The sequence below is a fragment of the Aptenodytes forsteri genome, unplaced genomic scaffold (genome assembly GCF_000699145.1).
Source record: "Aptenodytes forsteri isolate BGI_AS27 unplaced genomic scaffold, ASM69914v1 Scaffold15, whole genome shotgun sequence".
NCBI classification, from domain to species: domain Eukaryota; kingdom Metazoa; phylum Chordata; class Aves; order Sphenisciformes; family Spheniscidae; genus Aptenodytes; species Aptenodytes forsteri.
The window spans coordinates 18052956-18071195 of NW_008795129.1; the positions used below are offsets into that span (position 1 = coordinate 18052956).

Here is an 18240-nt window from a genome sequence, read left to right on the forward strand (position 1 = left end):
TGTCCCATCTAAACCTCCCCTGGCGCAACTTGAGGCCGTTTCCTCTCGTCCTATCGCTTGTTCCTTGGGAGAAGAGACCGACACCCACCTGGCTACAACCTCCTTTCAGGGAGTTGTAGAGAGCGATGAGGTCTCCCCTCAGCCTCCTTTTCTGCAGGCTAAACAGTCCCAGTTCCCTCAGCTGCTCCTCATAAGACTTGTTCTCCAGACCCTTCACCAGCCTCGTTGCCCTTCTCTGGACACGCTCCAGCACCTCAACGTCCTTCTTGTAGTGAGGGGCCCAAAACTGAACACAGTATTCAAGGTGCGGCCTCACCAGGGCCATCTGTCCCCAAGGGCTGAGCAGTGTCAGGGGCAAGGAGCACTTCCATCCCATTTCAGTTCTCCTTTGGAACAGACTGTAAACTGTGGTCACTGCTGGGAAGCTGCTAGCAGGTATTAGCCAAGTTGAAATGGAGCAGAAGCTAATGCTGATTTTTAACACTGACTGCAGCTGCAGTCAAATTCAAACTTCATTCCAGTCACCACAAAGCCAATACAGAGCCTTGTCTGTCTGCAGGGGGGAACGTCACCTCTTCACTCTGTCCACAAAGAAACCAAACAGAGCAAAGTCCAGGTCTCCTGCTGGTGACCATTAGCTCGAATGCAGTCAGAGGAAAGCCCACCTTCAGAGCCCAGGAGAGGTATGGGTCAGGGCCCCTCGAAATTTTGTTCTAACGAGCCCCTACATGGCTCGGTACAGAAGTAAAGACCAGCAGGAATGATTTCACTTCCCAGCAGCATGCAGTATAATCATCATCAGGAGACTGGAGAGAATGCTGTGACTCTGGATCAGGGGTCTGAGATGTTTGGCTTTGAGTCTAAGCTGAGGAAGAAGAAACTGTGCATTTGGCAGGGGGAAACAATCAGACAACAGGGAGAAGTGTACCAACAGCCTTCTCTGTAAACAAACAGCAGTCTCAGAGCCAGGACCCCACAGAGCCTGCGAGATCAGGAGAGAAGCATGCCCTGTGCATTTGCTTAGGAGGTCAGACAGATCCAAGCACTCGGGAGGAAGGGAGTTCATGTTATAAGGCTGATGAAGTAAGACTCAGAAGGTTTAGGTTCAGTTCTCAAATTCAGCTGTGAGCTTCCTGGGTGACCCTGAGAAAAATGATCTCTGTTCCTCTGTACCTCTGTTTCTTTTCTATTAAACCATCAAAGAAAAAGCTGTCACTGCATTTTTGGGCAGTGTTTAGCACAAACTGGCACAATTTTAGGGACACCCCAGGAGAGTGCTGGAGCTGCTGAAAGTGAACAAGAAATGCAAGGGAGTCTGGATGTCATTTTCATGACGAAACTTAGCTAAGGGTTGTGAGATTTTTTTTCACAAAATGATAAGAGGTCTGAAATATGTGAAATTTAAAAACCCAAATCAGATAGAGCAGGCTTAAGAAGTTAAATGCAAATATTTTTCATGATCTTGAACTCTGAGCCACCTACAACTTGTAGATTTTATTCATCCAAACATGTCAATCTATTTTGAAATGCTTGGAACAGTGCAAATTCTCAAGCTGCATCGCCACTCTTTTTCCTAACAGAAACAGTTCAGCAAATTGTGGTTATTCCCATTCTTAACATATGTTTGTTTGCTCACTTGGCAGACACCAACCAACATGTTCATTTATTCAGCTTTTTACTTTGCACGTACCATTGTTTCAACATAGAACTCTCTCAAAATCAGTAACTCGGGCTGTTATTTACACATTGATTAAGGCTGAAAGCCTGTGTGAGAATCAGGTGAAGCATCCCTCTAAATGCTGAGCAACATCCTAGCTCAGCAACAGACTTCTGGGGCAGTCCATATAGTAATATATTACTAGGAAGTTAATGGGAAAGAGAAAGTTTCTGATGCTGCCTCTTTTTCATTTTCCTGTGTTGGAGCAGGGCAAAGCCGGAGTGCTTCTGCTAGCATTATTCAAACCATCCTTAACATAGAAAGCCCCAAAACAGACAGCTTGTTTTTCCATGTTCTCCTTTTGCAAGTTTCCCCACACATTTCTAATACAAGTAGCTATCACAAACCTGCCAGGCTCAGGTCAATTATACAAAGCAGTACCAACACAGTGCTTTCACGTCCTGTGGAGAGGACAATTAGAAGTGAGATGGAAGCTGCCTATTTTCATATATTTTATCAATAATGTGATTTTGGTTCTAGCTTCAGTGTTGTGGTGTTGTATTTTTATTTCAGAGAAATGCTTGGAATGCTGTTATTCTGCACCCTAGGGTAAATGATTTGGATGGAGTCAGGATATACATTTGAGAGCTTTGCACAGGAAAGGCTTTTAGGTCCCCTACGCTTACAAGCATGCTGAATTCAGCAAGGAAAGCTTTGGCAGGACAGTCTGGAGCACGCTCAGCAATAACATTATTTAGTCAGAAAACAGCTTGTGAACAATAAAGCAGTGCAACTGGGGCTGCTCCTCCTCTGAGACAGAGTGAGCATGAAGAACATTAATTCACAACCACAGAAAGGGAGATACAGCCAAGAAGAGAATGATGGCAGATCAAGGAGCCAGGTGCCTCTCCTCTCCTCTTTCATATCACCTGAACTTGGCCAGGACAAAATCCAGCCTTGTTTAAGTAGAAGCAATGCTTCCTGTCTTACTTGGATCTGCAGAAATTTACACCACAGCCTGCCCAATCAACAGGAACTCCAACTCTCTGCTAGACTGGTGCAAATGGCATCAGTTGCAAACAGCTGTTATTAATAACAGCAAAGGATGAACTGATGCTCACCTTGAACTCTGCCTGTACTTTATCATACTATGATGTGAGGAAACGAAGATTACCAGTTGTCAGATGCCGTAACTGCTGCTTTCAAATTAGTCTTTCCAATTTGCCATCAGAAAGCAGTACTTCCTACCCAGCCCTCTTTCAGCTTCTCCTTGCTCTTGCAGTGCAAAGCTGCTACACAACTTGATATCCAGTTCTGTGCACAGCCGGAATAAGACGACTAAGGTATAAGGTCAGTGAGAGATGAGAGAGATGGACTGGTAGGGAGGACAAACTACAAAATAACACAAGTTAGCTTCAAAGGAATTCCTTACAATATTATCTCATTTTGGAATTCTTCCAAGAGAATCTCTCCTCAGGATTTCAAGAGATGGCTGCGACCACATTTTCATAATTTTTTTCCTATTCTTTTACAGTCCTTTCAGGTATATCAAGCAAGTTTTCTAACATAAGCACAATATACAAAATCCCAATATGTATCTGCCTTTTTCACTTTGATTTCTGGCTTGCATAAATGTGTATCGTAAGTCTTTCTACCAACATTATTTAATACTACAGCAGGTAATAAAACTAAATGTAGCTTAATAGTTAACATGCTACCTTCTGGGAGAGTAGGTGGAATTCAGATCAAGGATGCTTTTCAATCAAAGAAAAAAGCACGTTCTTCTTTACGTGAAAAGATCACGAAAAAAAACGTGCTTGGCAATACCTGGGAGTGCGAGACTGTTAATAAGAAAGAAGAGATGAAAATGAACATACAAGAAAGAAGTGACTGTAGAAAGACATAAGTAAATGGGAATAAAAAGAGAGATGTGACCAGATAAAAGGGAAACAGGCAAGGCAAGCAAATATGATTAAGAAATGGAGGAGACAATCTGTCAATGCGCATGGGGAATGAGATCTACATGATTCAAAACAAGCTCACTGCAGTCTTTGGAGGTTTTTCCATTGCCTTTTACAGTTTGGAGTGTGGTCCAGAAGAGCAGAGAAACTGCTCAGCAGAATTCAGGGGAAAACGTCTAACTTTGTCTGGTATCTCATATACCAGTCTGTGTGCTAAGCTATCCGTGAGATGCCAAATTCAGAGGCAGCCTAATAAATTTCATTTTTGCTACACAGCTTTTCAAAACACAGTCTGCCTCAGCTAGGCTGCAGAGTCACTGCAAAGCCACCGTTATGACCTATTCACCACCTACTAGAGTGAAATGGTTTCAAGTGAACAAGTAAGAGAACACTGTAATGAAGACAGGATGGCTATAGTTCTCCTTGCCCATATTACTTGGAGACAGTTTATAAATTCCTGAGGTCTGTAACAGAAAAATTACAAAGTCCGATTTTCTTGTTTTGGAATGGAGACATCCTTACCTTGCAGATACATTTCTTCTCCTTCTGTGAACATTTGGTTGCACCTGCTGCATCGTGCACAGCTTGGATGATAATGCTTGTCACCTGCCTGAACAAAAATAAAAAAGGGAAATGAGGGATCAATGCATTGCACTGCTTTGCGAGCACTCATTATTTGCTGACAGACCACTGCTGTTTTTCTTCTAGTTCACCTGTTATGATACAACATTGCCTTCATGATGTGACAAAAGCTTTGAGAATGTAAGGTCTGCCATACTGCTTCAGTTCAGAGGTCTATCTAGTCCAGTATCCTGTCCTCAACAGAGGCCAGCAGCGACTACTTGGGGTAAAAGGCTGTAAGAAACAAGACAACGCAGAACAGCCTTTCCCCTTCACACCTTCCCATTCAAGTAACCAGTGGTTTAAAGATTTCCTGGCTAGAGGCTACGTCACAATCTATCTATTGTCCATGGTCTCCCAACACCTTTTTAAATCTCCACCTATCTAACAGTCCACGGCAATGAATGTCACACTGCAGTTAGATATTTGTGTAAACCTGCTGCCTCCTCATATTATCAAACAACAAGTATTTTCTCAATTGCTCCATTGTTATGGATGAATTTAGACAATGAACGACAGTTTTCAACCTGCCATTTCACTCCGACACTGCTGACATGGGCATTAATAGAGAGAGCTTTCTAGAGCCACTTCTGGGACTATTAACTTAATTCACACATGCCTGACTTCAGAAGCTACACTAGCAAAGACAGCATGAGCTGAATTCGAACTACTGAGGTAAAGATGCTAAATATTCTAGATCCTGTTACCCAAATGCAAACCCACTGAGCCATTCATTCTCTTAAATACATTAATACCCATAATAAACAAAGCTGATCAGATTTCAGGCCTATAATGACAGGAGAAATCAAGGCACAGATATTAATGTGATTTCTTCTCCGTAGGAGACCAAAGCAACCAATGTATTAACTTCCTTGCATCACAAACTAAACATGCAATGTCCACATCAGTCTTTTTTAGTCAAAAAATAATTAAACCTAGAAAACAACCCTTAATAGTGACAAGTAGTGAAATCTAAAAGTCTTTAAAATTGTATCTGGCTTTCCAAGCAAGTTAACCTCAAATCCTTTTTCACAAAATATTCCCTATCCACTGAGATGTTATATGCACAAAATATCTGTTTACTCTGTAGCTGACTTGTAAAATGTCATCAAATCCATTTCCTCCTTCATTATACTCAAGACTCTAACATTACTAAATTCAACCTTTCCTTATGTCTATTGAGATGAATAACAACATATTTTTGGTTCACATTTGACATTGATTATACAGGCTTAGAATTTAAAAGTATTTATATGAGATGAAAAAGTATATCGATTAAAGTACCTGACAACTACCAAACAACCAGATCTACCACCCAGGACTTGTATGGGTGAAGTTGCACCATTTAACTTTAATGTTCTCATTTGTTCCTGCCTTAGTAGTGTAGTACCTAGGTTTGATTGTAGGGAAGGTTGGGAAAGGTAGCTATTCATAGAGACAGTGGTGTCTGTGGACATGACTACTTATCTTTCATTATCACTAAGAACAATTCCCATCCAGGAATTTCAGCAATACAAGGCCAGAGAAGAGGACTCGGTGTGCTGTTAGTTTAGCCATACACTCACTCTTCAGTTGCAAAAAACCTGTACTTCTCTTACTCAGATACCGCCTTTGCTGTTGATTCCTGCTCTTTAGAGGGCAGCATCCACCAAACAGGGAGACTAATGTGATTTAGTATTTTTTGCACAGCAGATTTAGACCTATCAGGCAAAAAAGGGGCTCTGGTAAAAGGGAGAATGAAGGTCACTACAAGACATGCCTATTCAAGGAAGAAAAGCTAATGAGGGAGGAAACACAGAATTGATGCTTGACTTGCAGCAACAAAACCAATATTGAACTGAGAAGGAAAAACACAGTTAATGTTCATTCTCTTTCTATCATTTTCAATATTGGCTGTCCTCTTTGTCTCTGACTCTCTCTAGCAATTATTTAACCCCTGAGGTGTCCCATCAGTTCCATTCAAGACTGGAATTTAAGAAAAGAAAATGAAGAAACTCTGAATATATCTGAAATGTAACGCTGGCATCAAACCACAGTTATTCTGATCTGGAATACAGACGTGCAAAGACCAACTACTTGTATATATATGCAGCTTAGGGCTGTGAATATTGAACAGGGTTCAAAGGTAGATCTCAAATTCAGACAGCTCAGCACTCAGCAGAAGCCGACATCCTTTTCTGCACTTTCTGCCTCACACAAACAATATTGTACATACAGAGGAGCAGCAATTTTATCTGTGTTCAGTAAAAAAAAAAAATCCCAACTTTCGAGCCTTCCTAAAGTTCTTCAGCAGAGTGGGGCCCACAGAACTGCTTGTCACAAGTGATTTCAGACGTATTTGATTTAAAGATGATGGCAAATCTGATATCCTGGGAACTGCCCCCAGTTAATGAGATACAAAAAATTCCTAAGAAGGCTGAATGACTGCCAGAAAGGATCTTCTCCAAACAGGAAGACAATAATTGAAAAATAGGTTTGAAATAATAAAACAGGAAACTTTTCTGGGCTCTGCCTGTCTCATCCAACTAAAGAATATCTCTGTGGCATAACTGTGCCGCTGCTTAACAGAGCTCAAGCTTTCAGTAGGCACATGGATTTTTCTGAAATAAAATTCATGGCTTCTCAAAAAGTATTCAGTAGGGTAGCTAAGTAGCTACATAGTCTGAACTGGAAAGAGTACGGAGCCTGTTATATTATTATTAATTAACCTCTGAGTTATCCCATCTGAAGTGGGATTGTGTCCTGTGAGATGCTTACCAAACTCCCAGACACAAAGGACTGAAACCTTTGTACATAAGTATTATCAGATGAAGTAGGTTTTATAAAGAAATAATTCCCTACCGAGCACCCTGATGCTCATCTAAGGCAATGTAGTTTTAACAAGGGTAGAGGGTAGTTAGGATCCAGCAGAGGTATCTATATTGTGAGAGGACCATGGCATGTGGACAAAGAAAATCACACATTCACACCTGTACAGTTTCAGCTTCTGTTCCTCCAGTCTGGCCTTTGAGGTGTGGTGTTTTTGTTTGGGTTTTTTTTGAGGGGTTTGTTTGGTTGTTGTTGTTTGTTTGTTTTTGTTTAGGAACAAGAAAGCCATATTGCATCTATGTTTTAATCAAATGCTGTATTTCATTGTCATAAGCAAAAGCTGCCAATCCTTTGAGTTTTGCATAGCTACTCTGGCAGTCCTACCCCAGGCCTCTGAGTTTCCCATTCCTTGTCTTGCAGTTAATTCACAATAACTTGGGTCAGTTACTTCTACTAGCTTGATCCTAAAAGGGTCTGTATCCGGTCCATCTAATGCTAATATTAATGAGTCTTTCACTTGCCGTGATCATCTGATAAACATTCCACTTATTTTTCTCCTCATCACAAAGCTTTTCTTGAGGATCCTTTAGAAAAAGCACCTGGATTCAAGTACCCATCTGTTAATTTACATGTTTTTAAAAGCCAGGCTATTTATAGGAGAAACAAATCCAGAATTCATCATAATATTATGTGTAGACCTGTGGCCTCTCTGAAGATTTTTTTCCTGGAAAAAACTTCTGATATGCTACTGTCAAGAGAATATAGTTTAAACCGTGTACATGTGTCTCTTCAAAACAGCCAAAGAGACCGATTTCAAGTTTATTGGATCTTTCTCCAAGGCTGAAAACAACTAGCCAAATTTTAGCCTAGTGTGAGTGATGATGAATGAACACCATGCCCCAGATAACACAAGCTCGCTAAGTGGAAGTGCTAACACATCCTGCACTGGAGAGGTTTTGGGGGAGTTACCACAGCAGCTGCAGTTGTTGCTGAACGCTTCCAAACCGGTTTCATGAGTTTTCCACCTCAGTAATGTTTCTATGACTCAGGAGTGGAAGCCTTTCTTCAGTGGGTATCCACTGGAAAACAATCTGCATGTCAACTAACTCAAGGCTAATCTTGCCATGCCTAACTTGCTGTAATCATCTGAGAAAACTGGTTGCTAAAAATCAGTCATTTAGGAAAACCTTTTGGAATCACAAGGGGATGAAATATTCACAGTTTTTAGAGATCTGGTCTTGTTCACCTCTCAGGCTACTAAACCCTCGTTCAGTATGGCCAATGTGCAGCTTCCTGTAATCTCATGCTGCTGTGCTGTGGACTGTAAGGCTTGTATCTCAATCCTGCTGGCTGTAACAAGTAGCATTAATTCAGTGCACATTTGCCCTGAACATTCTTCAGCCGAGGTGCAAGAGGGTTAAAGTCACTTCCTTCCCACTATGCCTAGCTCTCCTTACCCCTTCTCAAGTTCACTTCACGTCCAGAAATCCCTTACAGTTAGCTTTGCTGCACAAGGACTTCTCAAGTGGCGTCTTGCACCCTGCCATCAGCAACAAATCACTTTCTTGTTCGAAATACAGCCATGCAGCCACTAGGTTTTGATCTATCCTATTGCTTCTGATCCCTTCTGAATTATTTCAGCTTTAGTTGAGGTCTTCAGGACAATATAAACCATCAAGTGCAAATGATGACCCATACCTTAGAGGACCGTCCCTAAACTAAGTTTGAATAAGCTGAATTCACTGCTGAAAATACCTTGGTTTTCATTAGCTAGAAGTGCTAAAACCAACCAAAATAATATTGAACATCATTACTCTTATTTTGCATACAAATTCTTAAATGGAATTGAATGAATCAACAGCAAAGTTTCTTGTCAAATGAAATATTAAACCTATGTGTTACTATCAGTGCTTATAAATTCTTTGTTAAATCAACTGGCACTTGCATTTGCAGTAGAAGCAAAGAACATCAGTTATCAATTTATAACAATATATAATCTCTTCTGACTTTCCTACTTATCTTCTACCCACACTGACAAATCTAAGATAGATTCTCAGATTAAAACCCATTTCAACACAGTAGACAGAAAAATTTAGGTTAAAAAAAGTAGTAGTATATACTCATTTATCAAATACTTCCAGAGCCTTAGAATTGCAGAATGAAGGAACAGTGGCCAAAGGTATTTTCTAAGTGTCATTATAAATGTAATTGTATGGGTGTTAAATTTAAGTAGCTTTCCATGGTTCTGCAAGTCTCACTGATTTGTGGTTGACCAGTGATATGGTTCTATTGATATGCGTTCTATTTATTTTCTATATATTAGTAAATAGAGCTACTATATACAATATGTACATTATGTGCATATTCATGTACAGAAAATAGGTTTTAACATTATTTTACATAGTATTAAGGTTTTATTTATGATGGTAATTTCAAGACATATTGGAATCAAGTCTTTAGCAACACTGAGCTTCAGTTTCCCAACCTACAAAGAAGGTTAAATAACATTTAAAGTCCTTCACAAAATACTTTGGAGAAACACTACCAAGGAAAACCATTACAGAAATGTATTCCTCATGGCCAGTCCTGAGAATAAAACCACGTAATCACCTCTCCTCTAAGGTTTATGAATGATGATTGGAGGATCAGTAGTCAGGATTGATGGATGATGGGCTACATAGGGGAGCTTCATGTGTATATTGTGCAGAGGACATGTCCCAAGTAACATTAGCAAAACTACAAGCTCTATTATGTATTATAACAATACCAAGACCTATAATAATAATGAGAGACCAAATTTTTCATAGATCACCTTTTCAGACTCAGCAGCTATCAATTCTCAGCCTTCTTCCAGCATACTATTCTCTTAAATAATGCCAACTGGAACATACAAATCCTCCTCAGCTGATTAAACCAGTCTGCAATGCCATTTTAAAAGCCTCTGTGCACTGTTTACAGAGGGCTTTGAAGGCTCCCTCTAATGGAGCAGTAATAACCCTGTACAATTGTCCGGAATGGGAAAGATCCCGGAACACAGCCATCGCGTTACACACTGCGTGCATCAAGCTTAAAGAGACCTCTTGCAGTTCAAAAGGTAAACTAAAAGGCTGGGAGGTAGGGAGTTATTTGGAGCACCAGTTAAACACAATGCACTGAGGTCCTGTACAACCCCTTCTCACACCGCTGACGCTCCAACTCTTCACAATGCGCACAACACTCATTTGCCTTCACTTTATCAAGACACCTTTGGGGACGTCCTGAAGCCAAAAGTGTACTGGTACTCATAGGTGTCAGGGAAGGCAACGGTGGGTATCACAAGAATGATTCCAACCCAGGAGCTACAAATACAGCTGCATGCAAGCTGATGTAATGTGCCCCAGAAACCCAGCATAAAAAGTACCTGCGTTGAGCACACATACAGCTTTAACCCCATGATAAACAGTACTTCAAAAGCCAAGAACTGTATTTTCCAAGTCCATCCCCTCTGTCCCCACTTCCCACAAGACTAACTTTTATCCTCTGAGTGCTTGTAGAGCTCTAGTCTTATTAAATAAACGTTTTCCTCTTTGGTGAACGTGAGAGCTTAAGATTTCCTATTACTCATGCCTTTAGTTCTGTCCTTCCTTCCAGAACAACAGTGAACAAGAGCCAGAGAGAACAATAACAAGAATCCCGCTAGGAGAGCTCACATGCCAGTGGGTCTGGTAGAGGAAGAACTAATTACCAATAGACATTTTCTGCTGGCCAAAGGACACAATTAAGTGCATATTTGTTGCATTACATTTGCACAGCTGCACTCAGTCTCCATTCAAAGATATCTGAGCAATCACCTGACAAACAGCTATTAAACATGTAGAAAGCTTTACTTTTCTAATACTATTTAATTACCACAAAACCTGCTATGTAGTTTTAAGAGTACATTTAAGAGTAAAAGCCCCTGCCTTTTTTCTTTTTTTTTTTTAATTAATTTTTTATGAACAGGTATAATGGGCCCATTTGATGGACAAACCTAATCAAATATTTAAGTTCTACCATGACTCTGAGGAGAATGAGCTGATTGCGTAACTCTCTTAAAGACTAAGGAGCAGCACAAAGAATACCTCGGACTCATCTTTTAAACCCCTTAAGGAATGTCGTGAATTGTAAAACAGGAACTGTGGCAGTAGCCTACCATTTTCCAGTGAAGCTTTATTTTAATTACTTGCAGAGGTCACAGAACCTTCAACCCTGTTTGATGTTCGGTATAACATCAAATTCCATTGTTTCCTTCTCTGCAGGCTTCTTGTGATCTCGTGGGCAGCTGGAACAGCACAAATACCATGAAGACCAAAATTTGCTTCTAATAACATCCTGACCCAAACTGTCCACTTATTTTTCCCAGGCTCTTATCTGTTTAGCAAGCCACTACAAATATCTGTGCTCATGTACAAAAATAAAAGTGCAGCTCCTTTGATTCCAAAGAACTTCAGAATCTACCATAATTTTCTCTGTTACTACCCAAGGAAGGAAAGTGTAATACAATTTAAACGTTGAAAAATTCTAGCCTGATACATATTGAACAAGGATTTATCTTTAAAACTAGGACCTTCTAAAGCTGTTTTTAACACTACTGTCACAACATCTCAATAGAAACAGCTCTCAGCACAGCCTCTGCCTCTGTTCAACCTGAGACAGGATGAAGCTGCGGGAAGCAGAGCTCACACTGGTAGTTCCCAGGCTGATGGGGCTGCAAGACAGAAGACACCACACTGGGGGACAGTGGGAAATGAAGCATGAGGCCGTGACTGTAAATCTGAATGACAACACGCATGCAAGAGACATGGAAGACCCTCAGAGCCTTCCGTCGCTTGCTGTGCTGCCTTGGGTAAGCCAAAACTGCAGCTATCCTGCTGCTATGAACATTTGCTCTGTTAATTCATGCCTGGTTTCTGATTTTTATACAGAAATACTTACCAGCATCCCAACAGTGACTGCCAATGTCATGCTAGTATATTCCTTAACAGACAGACTGTAATAAACTTTGTAACTTATTAGTGTTAATTTCGTCAGCATACAATATTGTTATACTCATTAGTTGCTGCTAATAGCAATACAATTATTAGCTGCTTGGAATATAGTTTTTCCTTATAGCAAAGATGTCAGTAATGATTCAGGCTAAATCCCCACTTGTGCAACTGCTCTGCTGGCATGAAGAAACAGGCCTCACGGCAGCTGAATATCAACTGGACTTACGTTAGTAAGATCTTAGCAGTCACTTGTGACTGCACTGTCAGCTCTACCTTGAGTTCTCACTTTCCTGCAACATCCAATGTTGAGCAAGTTGCACACACAGGTGAAATGCTGAACAACCAACTATGGTCTTCATGGGGCAAATCCACCTATTGCTACACACAGGACCAAAGCTATGAACTTACATTATCTACACAGTTAACAGCAGGAGGTTGGTACTATAAAGAAGGTAATTCCACTCAACTAAGAAATGTAGCCACAGCAGCCCAAAGTGGCCGGTTAGAATACTTTGGGCGGTACAGAGGAGCAAAGCGATAGCAGACACAGCTTTATTGCCTATTGCCAGGATTTCAACATCATCTCTGTTAGGATCCTGGGTTACATTTATGCACATAGAAACCTAATCCCAGTGACTGAACATGTAGTTAATCAGAGACAATCCAGAGGAAATATATGTGCTAGATTTTATTATGATAATGTGTATATTATGCAAAAAAGGAAGACTAACCATTGAATGCATGCAGTGGTTTTTTTAGGTGCATGTTCTGTTTTGTAGCGAAGAGGTAAGTGAATTGACAGGATTTTCTACGTAGTTTCATTCTAATCTAATTACAATACAAATCTGTGAGTTCACTGCCTTCATTACAAAACCCTCCTCTATTTCTTAACAATGCTGGAACAGGTCCAGTTCATAAGTACAGGTGTGGACTTTCTACGTCTTCTGTAATCTTTAGGCTTCACAAAGCATTACAGAACTAAATATTCCTTTATCTTGTATGCATTTTGTCCAGCATGGATTTTTGACATCAAAAGATACTTCACCTGAAGGACCTGATTACAGCCACATACATATTGCTGGATTAGTTTGGAATCAGAATCAACCAGCAAAGCTACTTTACAGTAACTTCACCATAGTGCCAAGGGCCTTTTCAAACAACCTAATAATACTGGCATAGCTATAACTTGTCTCAACCAGCCAGTAAACACCTCTACTGACTACCAAGACTGTTGTGTAGGTCTGCTGAGCTGTACAGTTGAGTGATCAGTCTCTGCAGCAAGGCAAGAAAGCCATTCCAGCCACAGCTTCTAGCCTGCTGAAAGCAAAGTAAAGCCCTTAGCTTGGTTTGCTGCTGAGTGCTAGTTATATGGCACAAGTCAAGGGACAGCATGGAGCCTAGTGAATGGATTATGTACCAGATGCATACGATATGCAATCTTCCGTAACACCAGGAATCTCCCACTTTGCAAGTCATCTTCATGTTTTCTTTCATTAGGTGATAACAGAACTGCCGAGTTATCGGGGGTATGTGAGTACAAGAGTGAAACAAAACCACATTTCTCCTTTTAACTCTCTGCAAGTGAGAGACTTGCAGTGACTGTTGCAGTGAAGTGACTGTTACTCCCTCGACCTGTCTCTCTGGCTGAACTTCTAATAACAGAGCTTGATGTATATGCATAAGCAGATCACGTTAACTGAAGTTGTATTTGCAGCGCTGCAACAATATCTCCAAAACAATGGGAAGTATCTTGGAAGACTGTGATATTACTAGTTTCTTTAATTAGTTTCTTTAATTAGAAACAACTTTCTCAGTCAGTAGAACTATAGCTGACTTCAACCTGCTGAAATTCAGCTAGAAAAGTCAGTAACAAACCTCCTTTGTATCTTAAAAATAAAACCAACAGAATTATTTCATAAATCAGGAAGTCTTGCAACTGACAGCAGGTAATAAATACTAGACCTCTTCCTAATTTAAAAAGGTTATTTGCAATTCCAAAAATTAGCAATTATTTCCATTCTGATCATGATTCGATTGCATTTATAGACAGACAGAAATAAAGATCAGTCTGATATGTGCATACATATATATATGTGTATGTGCATGTGGAATTTCAAAGGAACATATTCCTCGATCTTAAAGTAACCATAAAAGGAGAAACCCAGGAATTTTTAAGACATCCTACTGAATACCCCAATTTCTGTATTCTAAAATACAAACAAAAAAGTTGTTATGATTCTGTGGTCCATATGCTTGAGGCACAGAAAAATCATAACAACTGAGATACTATTGACTTAAAAAGAAAAAAAAAGGCAATCACTAAGTCATTAAGTTAGAAATAGAGATAACTGATATGAAAGCTAAAGTTACCAAAGAAATAACTATGGACTATATGTTTAAAGACAATAAGAGTCTTTAATAAAGAATGACAACAACAAATAAAAATAAATAAAAAAAAAAATCACAGATCAGGCAAAGGTCCCTTGTGAGCTGTAAATGAAAAATGATGAAAGATGACACAGAAAAGGCAGCAGTATCCGGGAGGTGTATCTTTCTGGTCTGTATTTGACAATGCTGAAAGACAGATTTTTCCTGTTTGATACTGTTTCTTCAGCAAGATTTTTTTGAATAGTGTTTGCCATGAGTCAACATTTACAAATTAGGAGACTTGAATAATTTGTACTCAGGAGTCTTAAGAAAACTATAGCTAGGCAGTTCTCTGACAAACAGATGTGTTAGCAGGGGAGGCTCTGCTGAGCCAGATACCTCAGAGATTACTTCCTTCTACCCACAGCATGAGGTACCTCTACTACTGGCCAAGATAAGAATATAAAACCTTTCCTGGTAAATCTGCAGATGACTCAAAGACAATGCTTGTTTAAGCTATCTAAACACAACAAGTATGTTTTAATAGTCTAATGTAATATGCCTGCAAATCAAGAAAGCGGGGCCCTGTGAGATTGAGGGCCACGTTGTGGGCAACAGCAACTGAGAGAGACGGTTTGAGAACATCATTACTAATCTCCCAGAAAATGCTCTCAGAGTACCTGAAACGGTTGGCTCTTCTGATCATTTAATGTATACAAAGAATATAAAGGAAAAGCAGAAAAAAGGCTTTGCTTTTGACTACAGATACTGCAACATCACCATTATAACACTGATGAGCATGTACATATGGGTTTAGAGAATAGAGTTCGGTGGAGAACCATCAAAGCAACGCGAGTCTTCAGCTGTGAACCTGAAGGACTTAGAGTCAAATTGCTATTTGGAGAGAGGCTTCAGAGATGACTAGATCACAACAGGCAGGTGATTAAAAGCAAAGAGAGTAGATAATAGCAGGAAAGAGCGTGAGCTTTTCAATCCCACTGAAAAAACTGTGACAACATCAAAAAGGTCAAGTTAGACAAATTTAACCTCAAAATAAGGTGAAGTTTCTAAAAAGTAAAGGTAATTTAAGCAGCAAGAGGGAAAATCTGTGGCCTTACAATCACTCTGCAGTCTTCATGACAAGGCAAGATAATTTCCCAAAGGATAAGCTTTCATTTGGTTTCTAGGGAAAAGCTCTATGATTTTGAAAAGAGAATATCAAGCAAGATGATTTTAGCAGTTCCTCTGACCTTAAAATCCATTCCAATGGGCTTTACATACAGAGAAGCTTTTACACATGCATCAGGCTACTCCTAGGGAGCACAGGTCTGGACCAAACCAGCAGAATAATTAGAGTCAGAGTCTAAGGTCACACTGGAAAAATCTCCAATAGAGTTAAATCAGTTCACTGAGAGCTGTCTTGGCTAAGCAGCAAAATCCCTGGTATAGCAGGGGCTTTGCTGCTAGAAGGGAGCTTTTGTTGATGTGGCTTGGGGTTCAGAGAGACAGTTCAAGTGCAATGCCAGGAGAAGTTCTGGGGTTGTGTGTGCTGCATCAGCACCGGAATTGCTACTGACCCAGAGGGTCCAGCACTGAGATGGGCCCTGTAGTATGGGGAAGGTTGAGAAAACAGGTCAGCATAGCACTAGGCAAAACTGATGTTAACCTATTCAGTGGGGTAGTGCAAACGACTTTCTAATTGATGAAGCAAGTGCGAGCTTGGGAGATTAAGCAAGTCACCTTGGATCAAAATCAATGCTTGCAGCAGAGCCAAGCAGAGAACTCAAATTCTCAGACTCCCAGCCCTGCCAGACCTCCGTGTAGCACACCATTAGATCCAAATAACTGTAGCTGATTTTCTTGTTCATCTAACACGAAACTGTCTTTCCAGTTTTCTGTCAGAAGGCCGTGTCAGGAACTGTGCAACCTTTGGCATGCGATTTAGCAAAGCCTGGTCTCCATTCTGATGTCTGCATTCAGTTCAGAGGGAGTGTCCCAAGAAAAACAGAGAAATAAAAGTTGCGAAGGCCAAAGGAGGGGGGAAAGAAACTAAGCATGAGGTCACACACAGTACACCCGCAGAAAATAACCAGAGACTATAAAACAAAGGTAGCCTGTAAGAAACAAAGCAGACAAGCACTCAATATATACTAATTTGTACCTCGTAGACTCACAGATTGTTCTAATAGGAAAACATGTTAGGAGTGAATTGAGCAGTGAATATTTTTTCTTTTAGTGACTAGGGCCTGCTCTTGTAGCAAAGTGATCCTAAAAGTCACTGTCATTCCAACTATTCTGATCCGATAATGCTTTAAAAAGCCTAAAGAATGGGTTTTATCCTTGACTAACTGCAAGGCTACCTGCTACCTTTGGAAATCTTTTCCAGCAAGGGGTCACAACAAGCAACAGATGACAATCTAGGGAAGGGACAGATTTTCTTCAAATATTTTTCTTCCCAACCACATTGCTCTTAACTCCAGAGTCACCAATACATAATTATGAGCCTGGATTTCACTACATCCAGACATTTCTCAGGAATCCTTGTTTTGTAATTCTGGCCAAAGTGTTTATGTTACACTAAATTTAAAATGGAAGTATCAAAGAACATCAAGGTAACCAGTGGAGAGTTAATGCAGAGAAATAGCTGTCTCTTTTCAAGTAGAATAACTTTGAATAAATGTCAGACCACCACCACGTACTCTGCTAAAAGCAGTGCCTTTATTTTTGGCAGAAGTCCAATTTTTTTTCTATTTGTCAGTTTTCTCACTGCTGATACATGTGATTTCCAATTACAGATGCAAAACTATGCAAGCATACTTTTGAATGCTAGCTGGCATGAACATCCCATCAGAGTATATTTGTCAGAGCCAAGACACAGGGATTTTACTCCCTACCTTGTTTTCTTTAGCTCTGTATAAAATCAAGATTTCTAGTTACCCCGGGAAAACTATTCCAACAAAAAAACCATGATACAACATATTACTATGGTGAAGAACAGGAAAGAGGCGATGGTCATAAAGCAGAAAGGGATACCTAACATCATTTGCTGCCATTCAGTTTTCAACCGAGTACATGAGTCTCCATGATTGTTGCCTCAACAGCAGTAGTTCAAGGGTGCTGCTAAGATAAGTCTACTTAATGTTTTTTTTCTCCCTCAGTTCTTACTCTCCTTATTGCTAGGGAAAAACATTTGCCAGCCAAGATGCAACTGCTTTACAGAATTCAAAGCAACAGAAGATCCATCTGTATACATAACAAATCTCTCTCTCCGAACCCTATGTGTAAAAGTAAATTTCTTAACATTTTAACTCATACTCAAATGATTTATGATGCTAATGTGAGAGACCTCTGCAAACCACAAAACATCCCAGGCTAGTTTCACAGACAGTTTAAATGCCATAGTATCTGTATTGCTGGTGATGAAAAGGTGCATCTCTTGCTGTGTGCTATTTTTTCCCTCTTACAAAGAAAAAGGCTTGTAAATGTCATACATCCCAGGTATCTATCCAAAGAACTATTAGACCTGTATGATCTTCTAATGTAGCATGAGCATGTAATTAAAATCTACCCATTTTGTGCTCCAGGTGGTCATTTCAAATATTTAATCACCCACAAAATACTGATATGTATCATATTTCTTCATCTGTAAAGCACCTGCTCAGTAAAGACAGGTGTTAATTCTGTGGACTTCAAAGTCCAGACATATTTTTGGTTTTGTTTTTGTTTTTTTGGGAAGAGATTCCAGACATATCTTTTGGTTTTGTTTTTGTTTTTCTTTCCTTCCCCCCCCCCCCCCCCCTTCACGGGAGACAACCAACTC

At 40.1% G+C, this 18240-nt stretch overlaps 1 protein-coding gene across 11 annotated transcripts in view; it reads right to left on the reverse strand.

Annotated features, from left to right (window-relative positions):
* The window catches only part of ABLIM1 (actin binding LIM protein 1), a 96057-nt gene that overhangs the window by 48179 nt on the left and 29638 nt on the right, over window positions 1–18240 (reverse strand). For all 11 annotated transcript variants that reach the window (XM_009277888.2, XM_019471717.1, XM_019471721.1 and 8 more), the window contains exon 5: window positions 4141–4228. In XM_009277888.2, the coding sequence (XP_009276163.1) occupies window positions 4141–4228 (88 nt within the window). The remainder of the gene's footprint in view (window positions 1–4140; window positions 4229–18240) is intronic.